The 25,687-nt window shown below is 39.3% G+C and overlaps 1 protein-coding gene across 4 annotated transcripts in view; it reads right to left on the bottom strand.

The window, feature by feature from the left end:
* The window catches only part of SUSD1 (sushi domain containing 1), a 109,561-nt gene that overhangs the window by 75,159 nt on the left and 8,715 nt on the right, over positions 1-25,687 (bottom strand). For 2 of the 4 annotated variants that reach the window (XM_016126351.2, XM_036239047.1), the window contains exons 2-5: positions 22,280-22,387; positions 19,308-19,463; positions 9,234-9,419; positions 8,463-8,642 (exon numbers count right to left, since the gene is read on the bottom strand). In XM_016126351.2, the coding sequence (XP_015981837.2) occupies positions 8,463-8,642; positions 9,234-9,419; positions 19,308-19,463; positions 22,280-22,331 (574 nt within the window). In that variant the 5' untranslated portion in view covers positions 22,332-22,387. Of the gene's footprint in view, positions 1-8,462; positions 8,643-9,233; positions 9,420-19,307; positions 19,464-19,695; positions 20,602-22,279; positions 22,388-25,687 lie in introns of those variants that run through there. The other 2 variants (XM_016126352.2, XM_036239048.1) reach the window with 2 other exon arrangements.

Below are 25,687 nucleotides of genomic sequence, written 5' to 3'. Positions count from 1 at the left end.
AACCTCAGTAATTTTAATCATAATAGTATTCATCAAAATCCTAAACACTGGGACTCTTAGATACACACTATCTTATTTATTCCTCACAGAAAATCCTGCAAGGTAGATGGTTTTTTATTCCTGTAGCTTACAGATGTGAAAATGAAGGTCCCAAGAGCTTAAGTCACATCAAAAGTCATTCCACTAGTAAAAGATAGAGCCAGTATGGGAACCATGGTTCGTGCAACCCCAAAGTCCAGATCCATTAAGTTTGGGTAGCCTCACAATGAAGGGGCCTGACTGGGACTGACCTTACAGGTTAGCTAATACCACAGGAGAGAAGGCTGCACGAAGGAACATTCAGATCCGTCTGCAAGGGTTCGATGACAACTGCCTCTGCCCAATCTCGTCCCCGAGAACTTTCTCAGAGCAAGAGAGTTGCTAGAAATAGACTTCATCTGCAGCTATGTGGCTTCCTGACGCTTTCTTGGTACAGATGTTTAACCCCATGATATGGAGGTCTGGCCTAGAAATATAACCCTGCCACAGATATTCCCACCATGCTTAAGAGAGATGGTAGCCATTGCCACTTCTACTCAGACCAAATTAGACCCCAGAAAGCAGGTGGCTCCTATTAAGAAATACTCAAAAATCAATCCAACAGAGGCTATCATAGGTAATAAAAACGTAGTTCTACGTGAAAAACCTCAAAGCTCTCACTATCACAGGGAAATAAACCATTTAACAACAGTTTATATCCAAAGGAAAGAAAGAAAGAAATAAGCAGCACAAATTTTGCACTGCATATGCATAGGGGTGTTCATTAAAGCACACATTTCTCTGGCTAATTACATTATTAAGTAACAACGTTTGGATCTGCATCAGGAATACAGTCCACTAATTATGAACACGGCTGGCAATTTTTCCTTACTACCCTGTTATCTGTGATTTTATTTAAATAATCAACTTCGAAACAGGACTCCCTGTGGGGAAAATGTGCTTGCTGGTTTCAAGGACCACATTTTGTCGTAATTTTATTTCATATCTTGAAGGTAAAAACGTTTATCCACACTGCTAGCTTTAATATTCTACCCAAGAAAATATTCCAGAAGGAAATCTGTTTGGCATCAAATCCACAACTGACTATATTACCCATATCTACATTGGCTGCTGTTTGTTTATTATAAACATCAATTCAATAATGTGATTGATGATAGAAATAACACAGTGTTATAAGGGTTATCTTGGACTGTTTTAGAGACCAATAAATATCAAGCTGAGAAAGAAAAAAAAATGACCAATAATGTCTATAAATTAAGGCAGGCATTTTGCCACCTGTCGGAGAATGAATGATAGACCTATTCTACATATTGATATTGACAAAAAAAAAAAAAAAGCACTTCCCAGAAAAATTAACTACTAGATGGAAAGCCCTGACAAAAGAGCAGAAACAAGTATGAAAACTGAAGACAATCACATTAAAGTCAGTTTTCATCTCCACCCAACAGGAGAAATGTCTCTAACCTTCTCAAATCAGAAAGTTTACGTATCACTTGGAAATCAGTATAATGTGGTAGGCTGCAATAGTCCAAATAGTCCAGGGAATTAACATCATACTATAGTATACTATATTCTATACTATATTCATCTTCTGGATCAGATAATTCAGCGTTTATACTTATACTTTCTTCATTGTTTCATTTGTAAAAATGTTCTTGTCTCCCCTTAATAGCAAGCTCTTTGTGGGCTGTGTCTATATCCGATATTTTTTAAATATCCTTTGTGGTGATGTAAGTAATTAATGTTATTATGAACATTAATCTTCGTGATTTATATGTAAAGATGAAAACCTGGGGAGCCCTGGAAGGAGAAGGAATCTTTGTGTTTATATGTAAGAAACATGGCTTAAGGAATGGGGTGAGATCATAACTTTACAACAAAGATTCATGCATTTTATGGCATGTTCCAAATTTAGCCAAATATTTGACCCACATTTGGACACTAAATTCATATATCATCAGTGTTGGGGGTTGGAATCTAACATCTCAATACGACAACTTGAATGTAAAAAATGTCAAAGGAGATGGGAGGGTTATAGTATGCCATGAAGCACATTCTCAGAAGAACATTCTCAAGAGTGGCTTATTAACTGCTAAAACTAAGCTAATGAGCTCATTAGTACCAAAAAGTTTACTTGCCTTAAGGCAGTAGAAAGAAAAAACTTACTTTTCAATGTACTTTGTATTCTAAAGTCCTCCATGAACTTTAGCCTTGACTAACAAACTATTTCCTTCAGCTAGTATTCATAAAGAAAGCTCATTTGGAAAAAAAAAAAAATTTCCATTACACATAACAACATTTATTGTCAATAAATAGTATCTACTACGGAAACAGCTAGAATCTAAACACCAGAAACTGCAGAGGAGGTGATAGGGTAGGTAAGAGCATGAGTGCTAGGAAGAAAAAAAGTTTATCAGCATATCTCTTATAAGGATCTTGCACTTGCAGAGGTGATAATAGTTCTTGATACTTTGAGCTGCATATGAATCTTCTCTTTTAAAAAAAACAACATTAAATTTCTTCATTTTAATGTTCGAGTTACAAGTAGACAATTTGAATGAAAAACCAATAAATAAAGTGAAAAATGAAGAATCTTAAATCTTCCCACTTTATGATCGCAAGTTTCATAAAGATCTTACATTTTTGACAGAGACTTTACCTGCCACTCCCCACTAGATTATGGCTCTGTTATTAAGACCACTAGCATAATTTAGCAGCTACTCTGCATCAGGCACAGTGAGTGCCACATGCTTCATGTCATTATCTTGATTAAATCTTCATAATAACTCCATGAGATGAAAACAATTTTATCCCCTTCTACAGAAGGAACCTGAAATTTAGAGAAGTTTACAGGTGGTTACATAACTAGTAAGCAGCTCTGCCAAATTTCACACAAGCCTTTCTCATCCTAAAGCACATACTTCACCACTCTGAGTTTTATAACCAATATCATTATTCATTTTGCATACTCAATGATTCCAGCCATTTGTAAATGACATATTTTAATGGCATTTACTTGGCAAAAGGAGAATCGAGAGATTTGTTGCATGTAGCAAGTAAGTCAATACAGGGTTTTTTTGTTTGGTTTGGTTTGGTTTTTAATATTTTAAAAGATCAGTATTAGTAAGGTACCAGAAAATCTATTTCAAATGAGCAAAGCCTCCTCCTATCACTTGGAACAGATGATAAACACAAGATAACGATCTACCACTCCATTCCCCCTCACCCATGGTGGACATCATGAGTCAATCACAGCACTCTTTCCTGCTAAGTTCGGATACCATCAGAATCCTCTCCAAACCACTACTAAAAATTCAGAGGCAGCTATGCAATAAAATTTATCTCCCACCCCTCCCCTGAATGCCCTAATTTGTGTTCCAACTGATTTCAAGACCTTTTCAAACCACCCTCGTAGAGATGAAATTGGGCTCTACTACGAAAACGTCAAACGAAGAAGCTGACTTGGCAACAACAAACGTCATTCCGGGTGGGTCCAAGACCATGCTACGCAGGAAACCACGTCTGCCCCAGCGTCCTTCTCCTTCCAGGGTCCCCCAGCTTTTCATTTTTGCCTTCCATCTCCAGGGCTCCCTGGGGCTGCTTCTGCATGGAATTTGACTTCTAGAAAAGCTTTGGGTTCTCATGTTGATATACAAGCTAATGACATAAGGTAAGTCACGTCCTTGCTCTGGTTCTTAATGAGAAATACTATCCATTGTTAGTTGTAAATAGAATATTTGTGAAGTGGGGAATGATACCAAAGTATTAACCACCTAAGAAGGCTTTTCTAAAGACAAATGAGACAATGCATATGGAAATCTTGTAGACCTTAAAGCACTGGACACCTCTAGAGAATCAGGCCCTGCTATTAGTAACCTTGAGAAACCATGTCTCACCCTTGTTAACCAATTCAAAAGAGGAACTCTGCCTCTGCAATCAGCCCAGTGCTGGGCCACGCATCTGTGAGGGCCATGTGTGTGGATATGGAGGAAACCAGGAGTCAGCCCCAAGGCCCTATTCCTCGTCATTCAAAACACAGAGCTGCCACACCAAGTGAGAAGGAAGCACAAAGGTCCAGAAGACGAAGTAAGAAGGTGTGGAATCAGGAAAGGACACGAGACATGAGGAGTGAAACAAAAGGGGAGGCCGAGGTTCCAGCGAGGCTCGGCTAGAGAATGAGCCGTGACAGTGGGTCGGAAGCTGCTTCCGTGATGCCTGCCTTTTTCTGTGCCGGCTTCTGGGGAGGATTCAGAGGCACCCACGGTCCTTAGGTATGTCGAGCACTGTGTCAGGTCATGCTGAAGGAGACAACGTGGTCACTGAATTCCCAGGTTTACAGTCCAGTAGGGGAGAATGATATAAACCAGGAAAATAATTATAAATAATATTGGGTACTAAGAAAAAGAACGTCAGAGGTGACATTTAAGCTGAAAATTGAACGAGGAGAAGAATGCAAAGAGCAGGGAGACTCCATCAACAGATGAATGAATAAACAAAATGTGGTCTGTGCTCACAATAGAATATCATTCAGCCTGACAATGGACTAGACTTCTGATATATGCCACAACATATACAAACCTTGGAAACATTATGCTAAGTCAAATACGCCGGACATAAAAAGGCAAACATTGTATGGTCCAAATACGAAGTACCTGGAACACAAATTCACAGAGACAGGAAGTAGAAGAGAGGTTACCGAGGAGCTGAAGGGAGACAGAAATGGGGAGTTATTGTTTAATGGTTAGGTTTTCTGTTTGGGATGATAAAAACATTCTGAAATGGAAAGCGGTAATGGTTGTACAATATTGTGAATGTACGACCCTGAATTGTACACTTATAAATAGTTAAAATTTTATATTATGTATATTTTACCACGATAAAAAAAAAATTGAAGCAGGTTGTGAGTATTTCAAGTAGAGGGGAAAGCATGTATAAAAGCTTTGAAGCCAATAAGCATTTGACATGTCGGTTGGGAGAGAATGAAGCCCCAAAGGCCAAACCCGGCTGGCTTCAGAGGCCATAGTTAAGGGCTTGGATTTTATTCTAAATGCAGTAGCCATTTCAATGTTCTCAGAAGAGTTTTAAGCAAGGAGAGAGGAAAATCCAGTTTATGTTTTAAGAGATTCGTTCCTGATGCTGTTGGGGAAAGGGCCAGAGGACACAGGCGTCCAAGTGGATTTTTATAGGGACAGTTCGTCACCTGACATGTTGTCGGTGAGAACGCCCAGCTTGAAAGGAAAGTCAGGCCCCGTAAGGCAGAGTAGCAAATCTGGAAGACAAATGTTTCCAGAACCCTCCTACTGATGTGCCCACACTTCAAACTGCTCCTCACTGGACTCTTATACAGGAGGCAAATTCCTCAAAGGGAAGAGCGCAAATGCCCCCTCTTCCAGGTAACCACCCCGTTTCCCCCATTTTCTTATTGGAACTCCCTTAGTCTTTACCCATTCGTCTCACATGAACTTAGGAGCTCACCCTCACAGAACAGTGGTGTACCTGTCTCTTCTCTCCTCCCAGGCTCCGGGCTTTCTTAGTCACAGGATCTGTGTTAGATACAGCCTTAGACCTGGACTCTGGATTCGTTGTTGATGAGAACACGATTAAAGTGATTCCCTCACCTTGCTCCTTTTAAGTTCTTTAAGCTGATACTGCTAACTTGCATCTTGTCTGAAAATTAATATAATAATAGTAAACAAAATAATAGGAAGCACAAGGTAGAGATTCTATCTTTTCCAGAGAGTTGATGGAAATATGTGACTGACATTTCTGTAAATTCCTACCTACATCGGAAGAGGGACCACAGAGGCCTTTCATTCTCACTCCCATCGATGAGGCCCGCTTGGATGGGGGACCCATGTTACAGGCCCTCCTCCAAGGCAGCAGAGCCACCAGGGACACAGGAATTGGGAGAACGAAAACAACAGGATCCACCAGCTGTACCTTCTCGGACGGAGAAGCCCGCTTTCACTATCGGTCACAGAAGCTGGCGTCTGTAACACACAGCTGTTCCCTTCACAAGTACCTGCTTCCCTACAGCATCCCAGTTCACGGTGTGCCTGCGTTCTTAGTGGAATTCCCCTTTCCTGAGCCTTCATAACTCTGAGCTAAAAAATACAGTGCCTGCCGGCCCATGGCCCAGATTCTGGAGCCCCCGAGAAAACGGAACGATAAATAAAAAGTGGTGTGCTTAGAGAGGAGCAGGCACAGTCTGCGACACAGAGGCAGAGAAAGGTGTCAACAAGCAGAGAGAGTGGCTATTAGAGGAGGGAAAAAAGAAGTAAAGGCCTTCTAAATAACCGTTCTTTGGGGATTACAACAAGCACTCTCTAACTTTCCCCATTCTCAGTCCAATTATCCAGATAAAAATCCAATTTTCAAAGTAATACAAATTGTTTGATATGGAATTTCCTATATAAATCCTTAGGGAGTTCTCTGATATGCATTATGGCATATTTTAATCTAAGTTCTGCATTTTAATTGATCCATTGAAAGATAATGTTATAACTAAAATATACTTTTAGAATTTCTTAACCCCCAGGATGATAATTAACTATTAAAATGTGTTTAGAGCCTGAAATCGCAAATCAGAAAAGCAAAAGGATTAACTCAGCCAAGCACATCACTGGGGTTGCTTAATTATGCAATAAATTCGATGAAAACCGTTTTTTCCCCCTTTTCCCAAAATGGAAACAGCTTTGTTACTTTGTCTAACATGTTAAAAATTTCTTTGATACAGAATGTATATAAAATATAAAAATCATCCAGGACCCTCCTAGTGGGAATTATTACTGTTAACATTTTGATGTATAGCCTTCTAAACTTTTTCATAAGTATATATATACACACACACACACACACACAGAAACTATTTCAAAAATAAGATGGTATTCATACAGTTTGCAACTTAGTAATATATTGTTGATACTTATGTCAATAAATATTCTTTTCCAACATTTTTATTGGCTGCATATTTCATTTTATGTATATATCATAATTTATTTAACCAATCTCCTATAGAGAGACACTTGGAATTGTTTCTAACATTTCACTATTATAAACAATTAAAAACAAATATAACTTCAAAAAAAATTAAATGTGTGAGTGCTTTATACTTCTCTCTACAGATAAATTTGAAAATCTGATGGATAGATGATTTTCTAAGAACAGGTAAATTACCAAAAAGGATAGAAACTTAAACAAATCATTAATTATAGAATTTTTTTAATTTTTAAAATTTTTTTTATCTACCTCTCCAAAAGTGCCACATCCAGATAGTTCTCCAGGTGAAATCTCCCAAATCTTTTAAAATTCAATTTATAGTATATCAGAGAAAAGAGAAAGAAATTCTTTCACATTCTTCTTTTAAAATTCAGAATAACATTGCTACCAAACCCAAAAAGATGGCATAGAAAAGGAAATTGACCAATCTTATTAACAAATATCAATGCAAGAATTCTAAGTAAAATTTAGCAAATATAATCTAGATTAAAAAATAAAACATCAAAAAACCTAGAAGAATCCATTCCAGAAATTAGTATTGGTCATTATCAAGAAATCTAATAATATAACCTACCATATCACTGGTTAAAAAAAGAAAAACATGTATGATCATCTTAACACATGCCTAAAAGACATGTAAAAAATAACTCATTTCTGATTTTTAAAATAATTCTAGTAGAATGGGAACATATAGATGCTTTCTTAAGATTATGCACATAGAGCCCAAAACTAGTGAAATGGTAATAGATGAAGAGAAGGCCAAAAGTAGAAAACAACCCAAAAGCCAACAATATCACAAAAACAGAAGTACTATACCAGCGCGATTAAGAACACAATCTCTGAAACTAGAATTCCTGGGTTCAGATTTCACCTCCACCACTATTTGTGAGACCTTGAACAAATTAATTTCTTCATGCCTCAGTTTTCTCATCTGTAAAATGTGATAATCGTACATACTCATGGGGATACTGTAATGATTAAATGAGTCGATGTAAAGTGCTTAGAATAGCACTGGGCGCATAGTGCTATTTCAATGTACATAAGAATATAAGAAAGCCAAGATCATGGATGAATAATGAAATACTAAAACTATTGCCATTAAACCTAGGAACAAGAAAAGAATATTCAAAGTCAACACTACTATTCAAATTTTTGTTCTGAAAACACTAGTCCAGTGATCAATCAAGAGAAAAACATAACTTTTATAAATGTAGAAAAATAAAAGATGGAATTACCATTATTTGCAGATAAGATACTATTCCTGAAAATACCAAGAGAATCAACTGAAAACCTATTAGAAACAACAGGAATTTACTAGGTTTATTTAATTGATTCGCCATCCTAAAAAGAACTATTTAAGAGAGAAATACGAAAATAATCTCAACATGGTATAAGCTGTGAATCTGAATTTTTTGAAAACTCACCTTGGCAATTTAGTTTTGGGGGCTCCCATGTGCCCAAGGCTGTGCAGCTTGAAATTGCATCTTCTGGGCCACTGAAAAATCCTTCTTTGCAAGCATAATGAACCTGGCCGCCAAGCCTAGAGGTATAATTTCCTATGATATAGCCATCTGGGACCTCAGGAGGGGTGCCACAGTCTATTTCTGAAAATAAATTAATGTCAAATGCATTACTATGTGAATGTGAATTTTCAAAATTCATAACCTCTCTCTACCTCTATCCCATTCCCCTTCTCTCCCAACACACATACCCCAGCCATATTTTAAATAGGCTGGTTCATGACTTCTGGGCACGTTTCTATTCAATCTTCTGACCTTCCATAAGTAATAGCATCTATAAATGCACAAAAGCTGAAAGAATTTGGCAATGCTACCTAAAGAGAAGCCTAGTCCGATGAAGTGAAAAATTTTAATTGCAAAATACTTTAAGATATATATGCCTTTATAATTTTCAGGGTCACTTTTGAGATGTTGGTCCTAACCAGATCAGCTGTGTTTACTAGCTAACATAATGGTTAATATCAGAATATTTATTAGCTGCTAAAAATCCCTGAAGTTTACTAATTTTAGCTTTTTAATCTTGCCCCTTCTATTTTGGTTATATTATTTGCTTTCTTTCATAGCTCGTACAAATGTGCAAAGGAACAGATCGTTTCTACCCACATCCCCAGTGGAGACCCACAGACACAGACACGGGCTCAGAGCAGCAGAAAGTCACCACCAACAGAAACGTACCTTCCGGTTCTGCATTCTGTGGCAGAAACCCACCTGTACACAACGTGGCATCTCTGGTTGGGTGGAAAGGCTCAGGCCCGCTCTTTGGCACGTATCCGTCCATACAGTAGCATTCAAAGCTCCCGTAAGTGTTCACACACCGTCCTCCTTGCCTGCACAGGCCGGAAACCTCACACTCATCTATGTCTTAAGACCCATCGCAAATAGGAGAGGGAGAGAAAAACAGAAGAAGGCGGGGAGAACATTGTGACAGCCATTTCTCACATTCCCAATCTACACTTACAAATAAATGCATTTGTCTGCAACGGTATAATGATTTTTGCTTTACCCTTTAAGGGTTCTCATATTTCTTTCACAGCGTAAATTTAATAAATAGTTGTACACGTGTTCTGGAGATTGATAAAAACCAACCATCACCAACTCTTTGACATCAAATGAAATGACACCAAACAAAACCCAAAAAAGTATGCCAAAAAAAAAAGTTTCCATTACTATAAAATAATTCAATTACTATAAAATAATTTGATGCCCACAACCTCATACTAAAATATCTGAAGAACTTCAAATACAAAGCAATTGAAACCAGAGTGAAAAATGCTTTCAAAAATGAGCATAGGATAATAGGACAGGTAGTAAGGGGATTCTTACTAACTTTACCAAGATTACCAGGGCTTAAAATAGGCTTCAAGAAGGACAAGACATGCTTCTTGGCAGACTTTTCCCCTTGACTGAGGATTATGAGAAGTAGTGGGTACAGAAGTAAAAAAATAAAATAAAATAAAATAAACCCATTCAGTAACTCAGAGGCTGGAGAAGAAACCTTTCCGCCAGTTAGCAGTTTTTAGCCCCCTGAACTAGCTTAAAGAACAAAACTGAAAACTTTAGAAATTCCATCAGAGCCACACATACTAATTTCACAAGGAGTAAACAAAAGTACCTTAAATGAAATGGTACTTTTCCCAAGACTTGTACAAGAACCATCAGGAGGACAGTGGACAGGAAGCAGCGGCTCGACTAAAGAAAGTCTGGCTGTCCCCAGAGTTTGGGATTTCAAAGACCAGTAATTTTGGAAGGACTCATATGAGGTGGCCAATACTCTATTTTGCCATATAAATACTCCCCCCCACAAAATCTACTAATTCCATAAGAAAGAAGAAAATAACCTCAGAATCCTTTCAAATTTGTTTAGTGTAATTTTATTGAAATGCGCTATATTCTCCTTTTTGTCTGTTTGTTTTTTGGTCTTGGATCAATGAACACCTCATCACTCATTGTTCACTGTTTGGGAGCCAGTAATTGCTGCCACAGGAGCCCACACAAGCTATGAATTGGGATCAATGTACACACCTTCAGTGCAGCGAACTCTCAGGAGCTCTTTGTGTGAGATTTTTTTCCAAAGATGGCTAGCAACAAATCTTCTCCCTTTCTTGCATGCCATTCTTCCTTTCAAGAGTAGAATCCACTTCCCCTCCCCATGGGCTAGCCTTGGGACTTGCTTTGGCCAACAGAATGGGGCAGAAGTAACATTGTACCTGTTCTGACCCTAACTGTGAAGACATCTGACAGCTTCCTCTTTCCCTCTCTTGGAATCCGGTGGCCATGCTGTAAGGAAATCTAGGCCATTGTGTACTTGGCAGAGAGAGACCACTCACAAGAGCCCTAAAAGATGAGACATCACATGACAAGAAAGGTCACATGGAGAACTAAGGTGCCCTGACTGATAATCAGTATCAAGGCCCTAAAATGTGAGAGAGGCCTTCTTCTACCTACCAGTCCAGCTCGGACCAGCCACCAGCTGAATGTATCCACACAGGGACAAAACCACCTAGCCATGGAATTGTGAGAAATAATAAATTGTTGTTTTAAGTCACTAAATGGGGAGGGGAAAGGGGGAGTTATATAGTAATAAATAATAAAGACTCTCGATATAGAAAGAGATGCAGAAGTCCAAATGATATTAAGAGGATATTGCATCAATAAAATAAGAGGGGAATTTCTGAGAAACGATGCGGTCTTGGAAATTAAAAACAAAATACGAATGTCAAAAATAAAAACTCAATAAAGGCAGTGAATAATAGGTCAGTCAATGCTGAAAAATAAATCTGCAAATTCTAACTTGAGGAATTCTCCAAAAATACATAGAAATAGGAATTATGTGAGATAGACTATAGGACAAAAAATGATATGAGGACCAATCCAAAATATTGACTATCCACTTAATTTTTTTTAGGTTATACTTTTTATACTATTCTGTACCTTTCTGCTTTTCACCCATCCTCCATTCCCATCCCCCTTGGCAACCATCAGTATTCATTTAAGAGGAATTACAGAAGAGAATGGAGTGCATGTGTAAGAATTAATACCAAAAGAAAAAACATCCCTCAGATGATAGGTTCAAACTTGCATAGCCTTTACGACTGAATGTTGAAACATGAAAAGTCATTCCGAATTTCACACGTAAGGAAAAATATTATTAACTTCCTGAGAGAAAGGAATAGAAACCTGTGAGGAAAAGAGAACCCATCTACCTGGGACTTCTTGTCTGAAACACTAAATACTAGACAGCAGCAGAGTAATATTTGTAGAGTTCGAAGGAAAAGAGAACAAAACATCGTGCTATATTTAAACAAAGGAATGACCTTTTAGAACATGAATGATCTCAGGAATTATACCACTGACATTTCTTTTCTGAAAAAGATTTTGAGGCTCTACGGAAGCCAGTGAAAAACGTCAGAATAAATAATGTCAACAAAGGGAAAGACAAAATAAAGCACAACAAAGAGTGCTGAGAAATGAAACTCGTAAAACTTAGAGTTAAACAACTGTTGATAATAAAATCATGGTGCTTTCAGCAATTGTTAAGAAAGGATTAGAAATAACACAAAATAAATTCAATCTCAAGGTAGTACCAACTTTAGTTAGTACCGTCATTTTCACTTATCAAGATTTTTTTATTTCATTGAGGAATGTGTAAAATGTGTATGTATAGCTTTGACACAGAAATTGTTTTTTGGCCTGTCCACCTGTTCCAAACTCCTCAAAAGACAGTTAAGTGGGAATCAATGATTTTTTCAGTAGAGTTCTAAAAATAATCAGTACAAATAAATAAAGGGCAAAAACATGGCCTGGCAGCAGGGATTTGGAAAAGACTAGGAGTTTCTAGACACTGATCGGCTCCATATGAGTCACTACAGTGACTGATCAGTTGCCTTTGTATAGTCATTCAACAAACTAATAACAATAATTGTTATAATGATAGCTATTAACAGTTCCTGCACGTCATCTGGCTTATGCCAAGCACTGTTGTAAATACCTCATTATTTACTACTGATTATTTCTATCTTATTTAATCCTCACAATAACCCTGTGAGACAGATGTTCTTATCGTCCGTGCTTTACAGATGAAGTAACTGAAGCATAGTGGCTAAGTAAGTAATAGGAAGCCAAGACTGGAAGCCAGATATCTGGCTCCAGGGACCACATTCTCTGCCCCTCTGCCACATCATCTCTCACATTACAATCTAATTGTGCCAGCGTCAATAATTCCCCATCCACGGGGATCGTCAACGATATCATCGATAGCCTTAATGAAGTCTAGATATATCTGCCTCATATCGCTGAGATTATTTAACATGATTTTGACTTTTAACCCCCTGTTCCCTCTCATGCTCACATACTATCCCCTTTTTTAATTCGTTCTACAGTCTTGTTTGAATAAACATGTTAAGCTCCTCAGAACAATTTCTCCACATAGTGGTAAATTCCATGGGTTCTCCAAGGTGAAACGTGTTTGCTTGCAAAAAAAAAAAAAAAAAAAAAAAAGTTCTAGGCAACCTTATTAACATATTTAACTAATCAAGAGGGAAAATTCCCTTCTACTCTATTCTATATATAGAACTCTATACATGGGATTCTATATATGGGGTTATTTAACTTTATCTGCATCCAGAACAAATTCTTGCTGGAAAGTAGCGAAACTGAGCAGGACACTGACCTGAGCCCAGGGCCCTGACCCTCTAAATGCAGCCCTTTCAACTAATAGCATGGGTTTCAAAGTCAAACAAACAAACAAAAAACCTAGGTTAAAGAGCTGATGCTGCTACTTAATAGATGTACTAATGTCTGTTCCTTGACCTTTCTAAACCACTTGTACAAAATGAAACTAATCATAGTAGGGTTTTTTTGTGGAGATTAAATAAAATCGGTGGACAGCACTTAGCACGGTGCCTGGCAGGCGACAAGTCCTCAAGACATGTCAGCTAGTACGTGAATGAGTCTTGCCTCTCTACTGATTCAGATATCCCTGGAGCACAGCTCCTCCTTCATAACCTACACCTGAGCCCAAGCGTGACCATGAGCAGTGTTCTCCGGGTTTCTTGGCTGGGGCTTGGGGAGTGGCCACATGGCTTGTTCCACTGGATTTGCATGCTCCAAGACAGAAGCAGAAACTCCATCTGCAGGACCCTTAGCTGGAACAGGAGTGCCAAAAAGGAGCAAAAGTTTAAACAGAAGCTAGTCTGTAATTAAACACATTAAACACAGGCTCTTGTCTTGAGAAGTCTTTAAAATCTGAAGACTTTTAGAAGGGACCCAGTGAGAAAAAGGCATTCAAGAACTTCAAAGTTCATGAAGATGCTCTCGAAGCCTATTTTTCTTCATACCCCACCTAAGATCTCGTTCCTCCCAACTCTGTGAAGTATGATGAGATAAAAATTACTTCCGTACAACTTAGAAAGTAATTATTTTTTTCTACCATCTTTCCTCGTTAAATGCCAAATTCAATTAGGAAACCTACATCTTATGAAGCTACGTTAAAGGAAAACACATACCAATTTAAAATCAAGACTGTTAAATTCACATCATTTATTAATATTATCCAGTGTTGGCAAGGAAGTAAAGAATTAAACACCTTCATGAAATGAACAGTCAGAGAGAAAATTGGTATGAACTTTCTTGAAGACACTGGCACTATGTATCGAAATGTAAAATGCTTATCTTTGACACAGAAACCATTTCCAGAATTTATAACAAGGAGAAAATTATTTGTAAGGATGTAAGTACAAGCATGTTCATTATAGTGTTTCTTATAATAGAAAAAAACAAAAACAAAAACAATCACAATGGAGGGAGGCCAGTTAAGTAGCATAGTACAGTCATATAATGAATTTTCTGTAGTTAATTTAAAAAGTGTTGGATATCTATCTCTATTACTTTTTAAGTGTGCTATAATTTACATACAATAAAATGTACTGATCTTAAGTGTTCAGGTCGTGAGTTTTGAAAATCTCCTACAACCACGTAGCCATCATCCAAAACAAGACATAGACTATTCCCATCACCCAGAAAGCTTCCTCAGGCCTCTAGCCCATCCCCACCCACCAAGAAGCAACTGTATTTTTACTTCCATCACTATAAGTTAGTTTTGCCTGTACTTTATATAGATGGAATCTGTAATAACATAGATTTCTGTGTATGGCATCTTTTGCTCAGCCCAATGGTTTTGAGATTCCTCAGTGTTGTGCTGAGTAATATTCCACTCCAGGAATGGATCACGATTTGTTTATTCATCTTCCTGTTGATGGACATTTAGGCTGTTCCCAGTTTGGGCTATTTTGAATATTCATGTACGAGTCTTTCATAGACATATATTTGCATTTCTCTTGGGTCATTTTTATTGAAATGAAAGATTTTGTGTTGGGAAGGAAGAAAATTTTGTCTTCCCTTATTTCATGGAGTTTGATAAGGAGAAAATAACATCATGTGTTATAGAAGCGAAATACATGTTATTAACCTAAAATTATAGTTATAGTACATATGTAAACAGGCATCTTGAGATTTACCAAAATACAAATTACTGTTGCTCCCAGGTTCATGTTAGGTGACTTTTTGTTCTTTCTCCTTTATACTTTTCCATAATTGCCTAACCTTTCCACATGACTTTGTGTTTCTTTAATATGCGGAAAAAACAAAGCTATATTCCTTCTTGTGGAGGAAAAAATATTGGCTTATTCTTCTGTGTCCTTGTAGGAAGAATCATCATGGATCATTACACACATTAAAACTAAATGACCCATTTGTCCCTACTCTATCCCACAGCGCCATCCTAAGGTAACCGTTCATCCCTTTTGACATGTAACTTTTGTTAAAGCAGTAGCTGAACAAACTGAGAACCATTTTCAAGGTCACTCTCAGAGATGAGCAAAGAGCCTGAACTCAAAGAACTAAACATTTCCTTCACGATCTTATAAATATTGATAGTTTGCTTAGGAAAACCTACTTTATAGACAGTTCATTTATAGATAATTCAAAGATAACCTTAAGCCCAGCTCCTATCTTCATCACTCCTCCCAAAACTTTAAATTAGTGGAGTAAAAAAGAACTCCGTGTATATATTTTATTCTTCCCAACGGGGGCTTGAGAAAAATCCTGGGACATTCATATCCTGGGGCTTGAGCAAGTAAGAGGCCAGAGTAACGTGTGGGCGATGTCAACCAGCAGGGGGAACTCAGACGTGCCCCTTCACTCCCAAAGCGGGCAATGGTGCCTTCGTCAAGGACCATTTGGGGGGGTGGAGCTCTAGTTTAACCATCTGTTAATTCAGAATCTTTGGCCTCTCTCTCCTTCCTAGGAGCTGGGGTAGGAGCGCAGGCCTTAAGCCATCCCCTCCACAGTTGGAGATCTTAAGCAAGAATCAGGGGGACTCCATGGGGAAAGTAGGCAAGCCAATGGTTACGAGGCCACTCTGGGCAGTAGGAAACAACAATACCCCTACCCCAGGGAGGGGCTTTTCCTTGGGTTTATCTTTCCTTGCTTCTTCCTTCTTTCAGAGTGGTAAAACATGACTCTTTAGGAATAAATCTAGCCAAAACAAAGAACTGGGATTTGGGGAGCAAACTCCTATTTGGAGAGTGTCCTGGGAGACACCTCAGGACAGCTGCAATCCTACTGAGCAATATCCCACACAGAGCAAGCAGGATCTCGGTGGGGCTGTGCGTGTGTGCTTGAGTTCACGGCAGACTGCTCCAGGATCTGACACAGCAGTGCTGCTGAGAAGCTTGTGGGCAACAGCTCACTTGGAGAACAAGGCTCCTGACTTAGGAGAGAAACCAACAGACCACACTGGTGCTGGGAGCAGTAGGGATTTAGGTCCAGGAATAAAGGTGCGTACTTGACCACAGGCAGACCTATGGAGTAGGGACAGACACCTGTGAGCAGGAGGTTCCAGGAACTGATGAATGCAAAGCACTCATTCCTTCCAGGTTTTTTCCCCCTTCCCTTTCCCCCATTTCTCAGCCGAAGCTGAAGTGCTGTTACATTTCTCTGGAAGAAATGTCCCCAGCCTCTGATACTGCAGGAAATGATCTTAGGGGAAAAAAGTTGCTGCTGCCACAGTGTCAAGATGGATTCCCAAGGCTTGGGGAATGCAAAGTCATAAAAAAGGAACTTTGCCATTTTCGGCAGATATTGCTAGGACCGTGACTATTTGGAGTCATGTTGTTAGGGAGATGATGGCCCCAGGCCTTACTCCCAGAGCAGTCTAATTTCCCTCCACGTACTCTCAGCCCACCCAAGTCTAACCCGTCTCACACTGGAAGTGCCACAGAAATTCTTCCTCTGGATTGTGGCTCATGGCAACATTTCTGCGGTTCCCAGGAGTCCTTCGGGGGCAGCCCTGGGGGCCAGAACATCTGTAAATTCTCCAGAACTAGAACCCCTACACTAGAACCCCTGTATTCATTCTTCATCTAGCCTTGGTGGCATCCCCGAAGCCCCAACCAGCCCCTGAACTTGGCTTGAACCCCGCAAACTACGACCAGGGGTCGTAGGATTCCTGTGATTCAAGAACTATGATTCACATCCTGTGGTTCCCGGCAAACACTGGCTAACTGCTGAGACTCCAAAACTTGCTAAGCCTCTGTCCCAGCTAAAGTCCACTGATGTTTCTATGGCAATCATGATTCTGAAAGAAACTCAGTATTATCAAGAAAAGCCACCCGTCAGCTTTTACAAAGGAAAAGTCACAAGAATGACTGCCAATGAATATGGGGCTTCTTTTGTTGGATGGGGGGATAGAGATGGTATAAAATTAGGTGGTGGTGACTGTTGCACAACTTTGTAAATAGAATATACTAAAAACCACTGAATTGTATGCTTCCAAAGAGTAAATTTTATGATAATGTGAATTATATCTCAATTTCCTTTTAAAAGGAAAGGTCACTAAATAATTATAAGAAGTAAGAGAAATAGAAGCAGAACCTAGATCAGGCTTTTGTTCCAGGAAGATTGGTCCTTATCAGGCTGACATCTACTTAACCCTTTCCTAAAACATTTCTTTCTTCTTCTTCTCCCTACATTTTAAAAAAAGAGAATGCATCCTTGGGAATTATAGTGATAGTTATAAAAGTTTTTCCCTACAAACTCCCACAGCCTTGAGAACACAATTTCAGGTATCATGTCCTCCACAAGGCTCTCCTCTCCCTTTTCCATATGCAAGATAAGTGTCCCTGTGGATTCTGGATTCTAATAAGTGCCCTTTGCTTACCTATCACTAACACTCTATTCTGAAATTAGCTGTCTGCATCACCTCCCACTAGCACAGCCTTGGCATGTAGAAGCGCATGAGAAATAATATTGAATGAATTGAACACCAGATCATCATCTCGTGAGATTTTCTTTTTTAATTGGTATCTTTAAAAACAAAACAAAACAAAACACACACACACACATCTAATTTCACTCTGCAACACTGCACTTCTGCAATCATGTAGCAAGTAATTTGCTACCTAAAACAACAGGATATTATAAAATGTCTTCTCTGAGGCACTGTGCTCGTCCATGCCAAGAATAAATCAAATGTACCCTTTGAGGGATCTTTACCTGGTACAGACCAAGAGCGAGAGTGAATCCGAGCATCAGAATCTGCGGTTCTTGGAGGGTAAGAAGATAAACCATGTTCTCCTCTCCCTTTATTTTCCCTGAAAACCTTTAAACAGTACGGCTCTTAAGCAGAGTCATGGAGTCTATGCAAAACCATCTTAGAATTATCAGTCTTTTCCTGCCTTTGCTTTTCATTACTGTTCAGAAACTTTCTTAGAAAACCAAAGAGCTCTATTATCATGGCACATTGTAAGTAGGGTTCAGATAATACAGGGGCCACTGGAAATTAGGAGAGTTTTGCCCACCCCTTGCATTCAACTAACATATACCCAGAAATCTGACTGTCAAAGCTAGTGAGGTCTAAAAAGTTGCACTCCTCACTCAGCGTATTCCCATGGGAGGTGAGCCCACTTCCCTAACGGCACTGCATTCCGATCTCCCAGGAGCCAACGTTGCAATGCCCACACCCTGGCCCTTAGTAGGCAGTGTCCACAGAACTGGTGAGTGTCAGAGTCACCCCAAGAACACTCTACCTTGGGGTTACAGGAACCCGCAGATGGCACACCATCTCTGAGAGTTCTGCCTTGTAGTTTGTTACAAAAATGTTCAAACACACAGAACGAGAAAAAGAATATTACAGTGAATTCTCATAGACCCACCCAAGATTCAACAATTGTTCACATTTTACCATTTAAAGTAACTTACTGATGTAATAACACTAGATACGTCAATAATAACACCTCTTAGGTACCTCAGCATGCATCTCCCAAAATAAGAATAGGATCCTATGGAATGTATAGTTTAAAGAATGCAGTCTATAATATTTCAATAACTATGTATAGCATCAGATGGGTACTAGATTTATTGGGTTGATCACCTTGTGAGTTATATAGGTGTCTAATCACTATGTTGTACAACTGAAACTAATGTAATATTGTATGCCAACTATAACTGAAAAATAAACATTAAAAAAAAGAATAGTATCCTAAATACCACAATACTGTTATCTCATCTAATAAATTAATAATAATTCCTTAATATTAACTAATACCCAGTCCATGTCCGAATCTCCCTTATAGATATTCTTACAGGAGAGTCCCTCCCTTACACCACAGCCCCGTGCTCTTCCTCCCCCACACCCCAGATCCTGCACGGCCATCACCGAGCTGCCATTATTGTGCCCCCTTTCTTGAGTACCTGTGCAAAAGGTGCCGTCGTTGGGAATGAACGTCTCGTTGTTGTTGGTGGCTCGATATCCTTCCAGGCAAATGCAATAAAAGCCTCCGAGTGTGTTGTGACAAGATGTGTGGTTCCCACAGACCACGGTGGCCCCAAACTGGCACTCGTTTTTATCTGTTGGTATATTGAGACAACACATAGGAAGGGCCATCCGTCCAGACCGTGTGTCACACCCCGGACCCTTCTCCTGTGCCATGGACTTGGGAATCGATATTCTGTGACAGCAGCTTGATGACATATTTCCCCAGCCTCTGTTCCTGTCACTGTGCTTCTCAGACTACAGGGCAGGACATGGGCCCCTCACCATCATGCACCGGGCATGTGCGAAACCACAAGAGGAATTTACCGTCTCAATCTGGCAATCCCTCTCCTCTGGAGATTGGAGAAGGAGATTCTTTTTGCACTTTTCCACACTGGAAAAGACCACGACACATGCCTGGGGAAACAAAGCAGAATCCCACTTCTCCAGCTCAGCCATTCTTGCTTTCTCAGGAAAGCCAGAGTAAGATGATTTTACATCCAGTGATCAACTGGAAAATCTGTTACTTCTGAGTTACCAGGAAACGCAATAGAATTAGTGCTTAAGCCTCATCTGGGAACAGGGCTTATACTGTGGCAGGAACAGCTCCTGCTAATCGTCAATGACCCATGTGAACAACATTAGTCACCAGTGAGGCGGAGCCGGAGAGAGAATGGGAGTCTTGATGAGTCGACAGAAGCCTGCCCTGAGTATTTTTAATTCCATAATTTGACGTAGATGCAAAATGAAAGTAAAGCTCCCTACCACCTCTGTCCTCTAACCCAGGGGTCAGCAAACTTTTGCTGTAAATGTAAAGGGCCAGTCACAGGTCTCTGGTTACAACTGCTCAGCCAGGCTTGTGGAGCCTAAAGCAGCCATAGACAATAGGTAAACAAAGGAACCAGGCTGTGTTCTAATAAAACTCTACAAAAACAGGCGGCAGCCAAATTTGGCCCTCAGGCCAGAGTTTTCTGACACTGCCTAGCCTCTACCATCAGAAGAAACTCCTGGGGCCAGTTTCATATGCATCCTTTTAGAGCTCATCGATTCAGCTAGTGGTTTGTCTTTTTGGGTGGGAGGAGTTGGGGAGGAAGGGGCGAGGGGCTAATCAACTTGTGACCTGGAGTTTTCCTGTTTGTTTGTTAATTAGTGCTTTATTACATCAGTGGTTTCCTCAAAGCAGTTCCATGGCCTCTCACAATTGCATTCATTTTCTGCTAACTCAAAAGTACCACCCTCTGCCCCCTGTCAAAAAAAAAAAAAAAAAAACTTCTGGTGTTTTGTTTTAGTTTTCATTTTTCTTGTATTACCCTTGTTAAAATTTAATTGAACCTGGAGCATGATTCATCATTAAAACTGTCTGTAGTAAGATCTGCATGAGCACTTAGAACAGGCCCTCAAGCCACAGCCAAGCCGAGTGTCCAGGCCAGTTTACCCAGCACTGGGGTTTCAGACACAAGCCCAGATGCCCATAAAACAAGATTTTCCTGTCCTTTGCCTTTCCTGCCATTGTTTCTGAGGCATTTCTCCCCTGCAGACTTCACCGGAAGGGATATTTGGGTTTGCAGGAGATTCTGGAATTCTTAGGTCTCCTGGTTTAATACGTTACAGCCCTGACACATGCATAACCTCACCTGTAATGCGCAGCACGGTTTTAGCAGGCCAGATACTGAGATATTCAGTGTCTAGTGTTTGAGAGCAAGCACCACCTAGATTAATAATCTCCTCCATCCATGGAGAAGATTCTATTGTTCAAAAGTTAAGGAGGGAATCCAGAGGGTGGGGGGCATCCAGGGAGAAAGACCTCAGCAGGGCGGGGGGAGCAGAAAAAGATTATCCACACTCTTCAACTCCAGCGTGGTTTCCAAGCCCCTGCTAGCAAGCGGTGGGGATGGAGGGAGTGGGAGAAATGCCCTCAGGAACCTCAGATTGCAGGGCAGCCACAGTTCTCGGTGGGCAGAATCAAAGAGAGAGGCTGTCAAAGAAGACACAACTCCAGCCTGCAGGAATCAACAATGGTGTGTGATTGTGAAAGCTTGTATTTGTGAAGTAGAATATAACTTTTTGAACTCAAAACTGAGGAGGAGGAGAAGGAGGAGGAGTTGTTGTTTTTGTTGCTGTCGTCCTCGTTGTGAGAAAAAGGGATAATCACAACAAAGTTGTCTACATAGTCATTCCACAACCTCAAGGTAAAACTAAAGACATTTTACTGCAGGTAGCAAGGATGCCGGCAGGAAACCGTGCTTATACAAAGTAACACTCACTATTATAAAGTTACTGTGCAACTCTCCCTCTCTCCCAAATTGGGCTTGAACCTGGATATTGTCTGACTCTCATGGCATTATGGATGCTATGAGGCAAAGCATAATCAATCTCAGATGCTTCTAGCCTAGCCTAAAGATCTTTGTACTCTTAAATCATCCAAGACTCTCAGAGGTCACAAATACAAAAAAAAATTGGAGGATGGATTCTGTAGACATGAGACTCAAAGCAACAGTATTTCATTAATTAGCCAAAAAGTCTAATAGACAATTAACTTTGTTTTGCTTTTTCCCATGATACTAACATAAATAATTTTATACCAAAACAACCAGAGAAATTAAGAAATGTAGTATTTATTTGAGTTGTTAAGCTAAATTCAAGACTTGAAACAGATTTCAAATTTATGTTGGGCCAGAGAATTTCCAGAGATTCAAGTTCAATGACCTCTAACAGGAGGGATATTTCTCTGGAAACACTAGAGAAAGAATAGATCCAACCAATAAAACAAAGACTTATTATAACGGACCGAACTTCTTGTGATAAAAACATGTGGACAAAATAACAATGTTTTCCTCACAAGGACATCGATTCTTTGACATCAGAAAATCTTCTTTCTTGGTTCAACTTTTCAACTTAATCCAAGACTTACCAGTACAGTGAGTTCTCCCGTTGCCCACAAATCCATATTTGCAAATACACATCTTCTTCCCTTCTCTTTGCTTGCAGGTGGCATGTTCATGGCAAGTGGCACAGATGTCTAAGACATGTATTTCAAGAAAAGAAAAATTCGATCACCTACTCTAGACAAATCATATTTCGGGTAGTAAACATTTATATAACAGAGAACCAAAATTCGAATACCAGATTGAAAAGGATCTGACCCCATCCTTAAAAACTTTCAATGAGTACTCACTGCCACTGGGTAAAATGCAAATTCCTCTACCTGTCAATCAGTGGTCTTAACAGTCTGAATCCCGGCTAACTCCTCCAGTTTCCCTGTTCCCAAACCAGAACCACACCCAGTAGTCTCTGGGCAGAAGACCCACTACTCTTTTCCATACATGCCATCCCCTGTCATACTTCACACCACAGTCAGGCTGTTCCCTTCAACTTGAATGCTTATCCCTCCTTCCCTGTCCAGCTAGCATCTATTCCAATTCCAGACTCAACTTAAGCATCACATTCTCCCTGAGGTCTTCCCCCTTCCTCCATTCTTGAAGAAAATTAAATGTATCTTCCTCTGTGCTCCCCTAACACTTATACATTCCCATATCAACCATGTTAATCTGTCATTATAGTCTATTCCAGCTCTGTCTTCCCAACTTGGTATTAGGCATGAGCTTCTCAAGGACAGGGATTATGTCATTCGCGCATATGTCATTATTTGTACAGTATAAACATTCGACGTATTTCTTGACCAACTGGATAAAGGAATCTGCAATCCTACTTACTACAACTCAAAAGCAAATGGAGGGGAGAACTTATCTATTACGCTATTCATTTTCCTTTTAAGGAAAAAGCGAATGGGTTTTAAATGTCAGTGAGATAAACAGCCAGGTCCCACAGGGTGACCAGATCTCAGTTACTTAGATAAGTGGCAAAAATGTTTGGGGCTAGAACTCTTAAAACATCCAAATCTACCAGATGGTGATATATGGCCCAAGATCAAACAAGAATTTCTACCAGAGGCTAGTGGGATATTGTGTTGCATTCTCAGTGTCTGTAATTTCAGGAGTGACCCAGTAAGGAGAACCTTTCAGGATGGAATTTCATCTCGGTCTTGGCTCCATTTCTACCCAGGTAATAAAGACTTAGCCCTAAGGCTACTCTAAGCATGAAACCCACTGAGAAAGGGAGATTTCTAAATTTTCGTAATCATGCTTGCTTTTTTTTTTTTTAAACAAAAGATAACAGAAATGAGGCAAACCACTACTTATCACTAAGTAATACCAAATTAACTGTGGAATATTTATAAAATTTATTATACCCAGACCATAAAGAAAAATACAACAAATTTCAAAAAAGTAGATGTTGTTCAAGTCCTACTATCTGACTACCATGTAACAATGTAGTAAAACTACAAAATAAAACATAAAACTAGAATCTTTGAAAGAAAACCTACTTGGTAACTTATAAAACACTCACCCAAATAATTCTTGGGACAAAGAGGATATCAAAATAGAAATGTTTAATACCAGATATAAAAATTTACCTCCAAAAAATTTGAGTTTTACATGTTTTTATACTTTAAAAGAAAGAAAAAGAGGCAGCCAGAATTTTAATATAAGAAGCTTAAAAGAGATTAAAAAAATAAAAAGAGATTTATGGGAAGTTAGGAATTAGTAAAGATAAAAAAAAAAAGGATGTTAAGAATTAGAAAGTATATTCGATCCATTAAAAAAAAAAAAAAAAAAAAAAAAAAAAATTTCTCCAAAGTCAGTGCCTCGTAAAGACCAGTAGTCAAAACTCAGGTAAGACTGGTGATGACGACGGGGGAGAAAAGAGCTCGTACAAACACACGAAGTTAGGAATAAGAAAGAGCTTGTGATAAAAAATACAAAAAATGTTTTTTTTAATTACGAAGGAAAGATTACCAGTTAAACACCACAGATTTAATATACTCTCACCCACCCACCACCACCACCCCCCCCAAAAAAAATGACACCAAGGACCAGGAAGGTATAAACTCTCGGAGAGAAGATGTAGCAGGCGAGGGGTGTCCACGGTATTTCAGATGATGGAAGAGGTGGACATATGGGAATTGTCCAAAAGGAGGAACTAAAAGCCAACCCCGAAAGAGTCAGAAATCGGGGTCACCACGTACCTCAGAAGGCAAGCATAAGGGTAAGCCTGAAAGTTCTACGTATAAGGAGTAGTTAGATGCTCAGATTCTCCTCACTAATCCCAGCATAAGACAGAGTTTTATAACCTGGAGAAAATGGATCAGGAAAACTCCTGATTGTAGGGACAACAGATAAAGCCGAAGTGAGAATGTGTCTGCTACTTAAATGCCCATCAAACGAGTTAAATATATGTAACCATTTGGACATTTTAGCACTTAATATTTTAAAACAGTTCCCTAGAGACACTGTCAATTCATCATCACATTCAACCAAAACCCCAGATCAAGTACTTTTTAAATAATGGATCCTGGGTTAAGTCTACAAACCCAGCTGTGATCAACCATGTAACGACAAACATTCTTCCCAGTGTGTGTGTGTCTAGTGAAATAATAGATATAAGAACCATATTAACGGACTCAACAAAAAAAAATGGTAAAATGGTCGATTTCTTTCTTATATGGACTACTTATCTTTATAAAGATGGTAGCATTTATACACATCCAGTTCCAGAAACTTATGTCAAGTGGAAAATGATTACTTCATGTAACAGTTGGGTGAATCTAATAAACTCACGCACATACAAAAAAATTAAGAAGCAAAGTAGTGCCACTTACTCAGATTAATTAGAGGAAGTCCCATCTGAATTAGTGAAACACAGAATTTACAGGTATTTTTTTAATGAATTAAGTTCAAGTTCATTCAATAAATAGAACCAGACAGACAAAATATAGCTTTGTAGGAAGGCAGCCACATTCAGAGGAAAGCACTGGACTTGAGAGTGGGACTGGATCCTAAATCTACCTGAGTTGATTCATTGTGCGATATTTAGCAAATAGCTTAACCTCTCTGGGTCTCAGTTTTTCATCTGTAAAACAAAGGCTTTGGGCTTCTCGCATTTTATAATGCATTCCAATTACCTGAGGACCTTGCTGAACTTCGGGCTCTGATTCTGTTGGTGTGAGGTGGGGCCCTAGGTGTTGCATTTCTAACGTGCTCCTAGGTGGACCACAAGTGAGAAGCAGGAGCCAAATGGCCCCTGGAGCCCTTTCCCTCTATGTTCTGACACTCCATCCTTAGGATACCTGTTTTATGGCCCTTAAGAATAATTTCGCCTAAGTGTAACCCCAAGGACAGTACCTGGTATGCTTAGCTCAGTAAATATTTGTTCTCCATACCAGCAGAAAAGACAGATGTATGCCAGTCCAGTGCCAGTC

The sequence above is a fragment of the Rousettus aegyptiacus genome, unplaced genomic scaffold (genome assembly GCF_014176215.1).
Source record: "Rousettus aegyptiacus isolate mRouAeg1 unplaced genomic scaffold, mRouAeg1.p scaffold_m13_p_3, whole genome shotgun sequence".
Lineage (NCBI taxonomy): Eukaryota > Metazoa > Chordata > Mammalia > Chiroptera > Pteropodidae > Rousettus > Rousettus aegyptiacus.
This window is presented reverse-complemented; position numbering and strand designations above follow the sequence as displayed.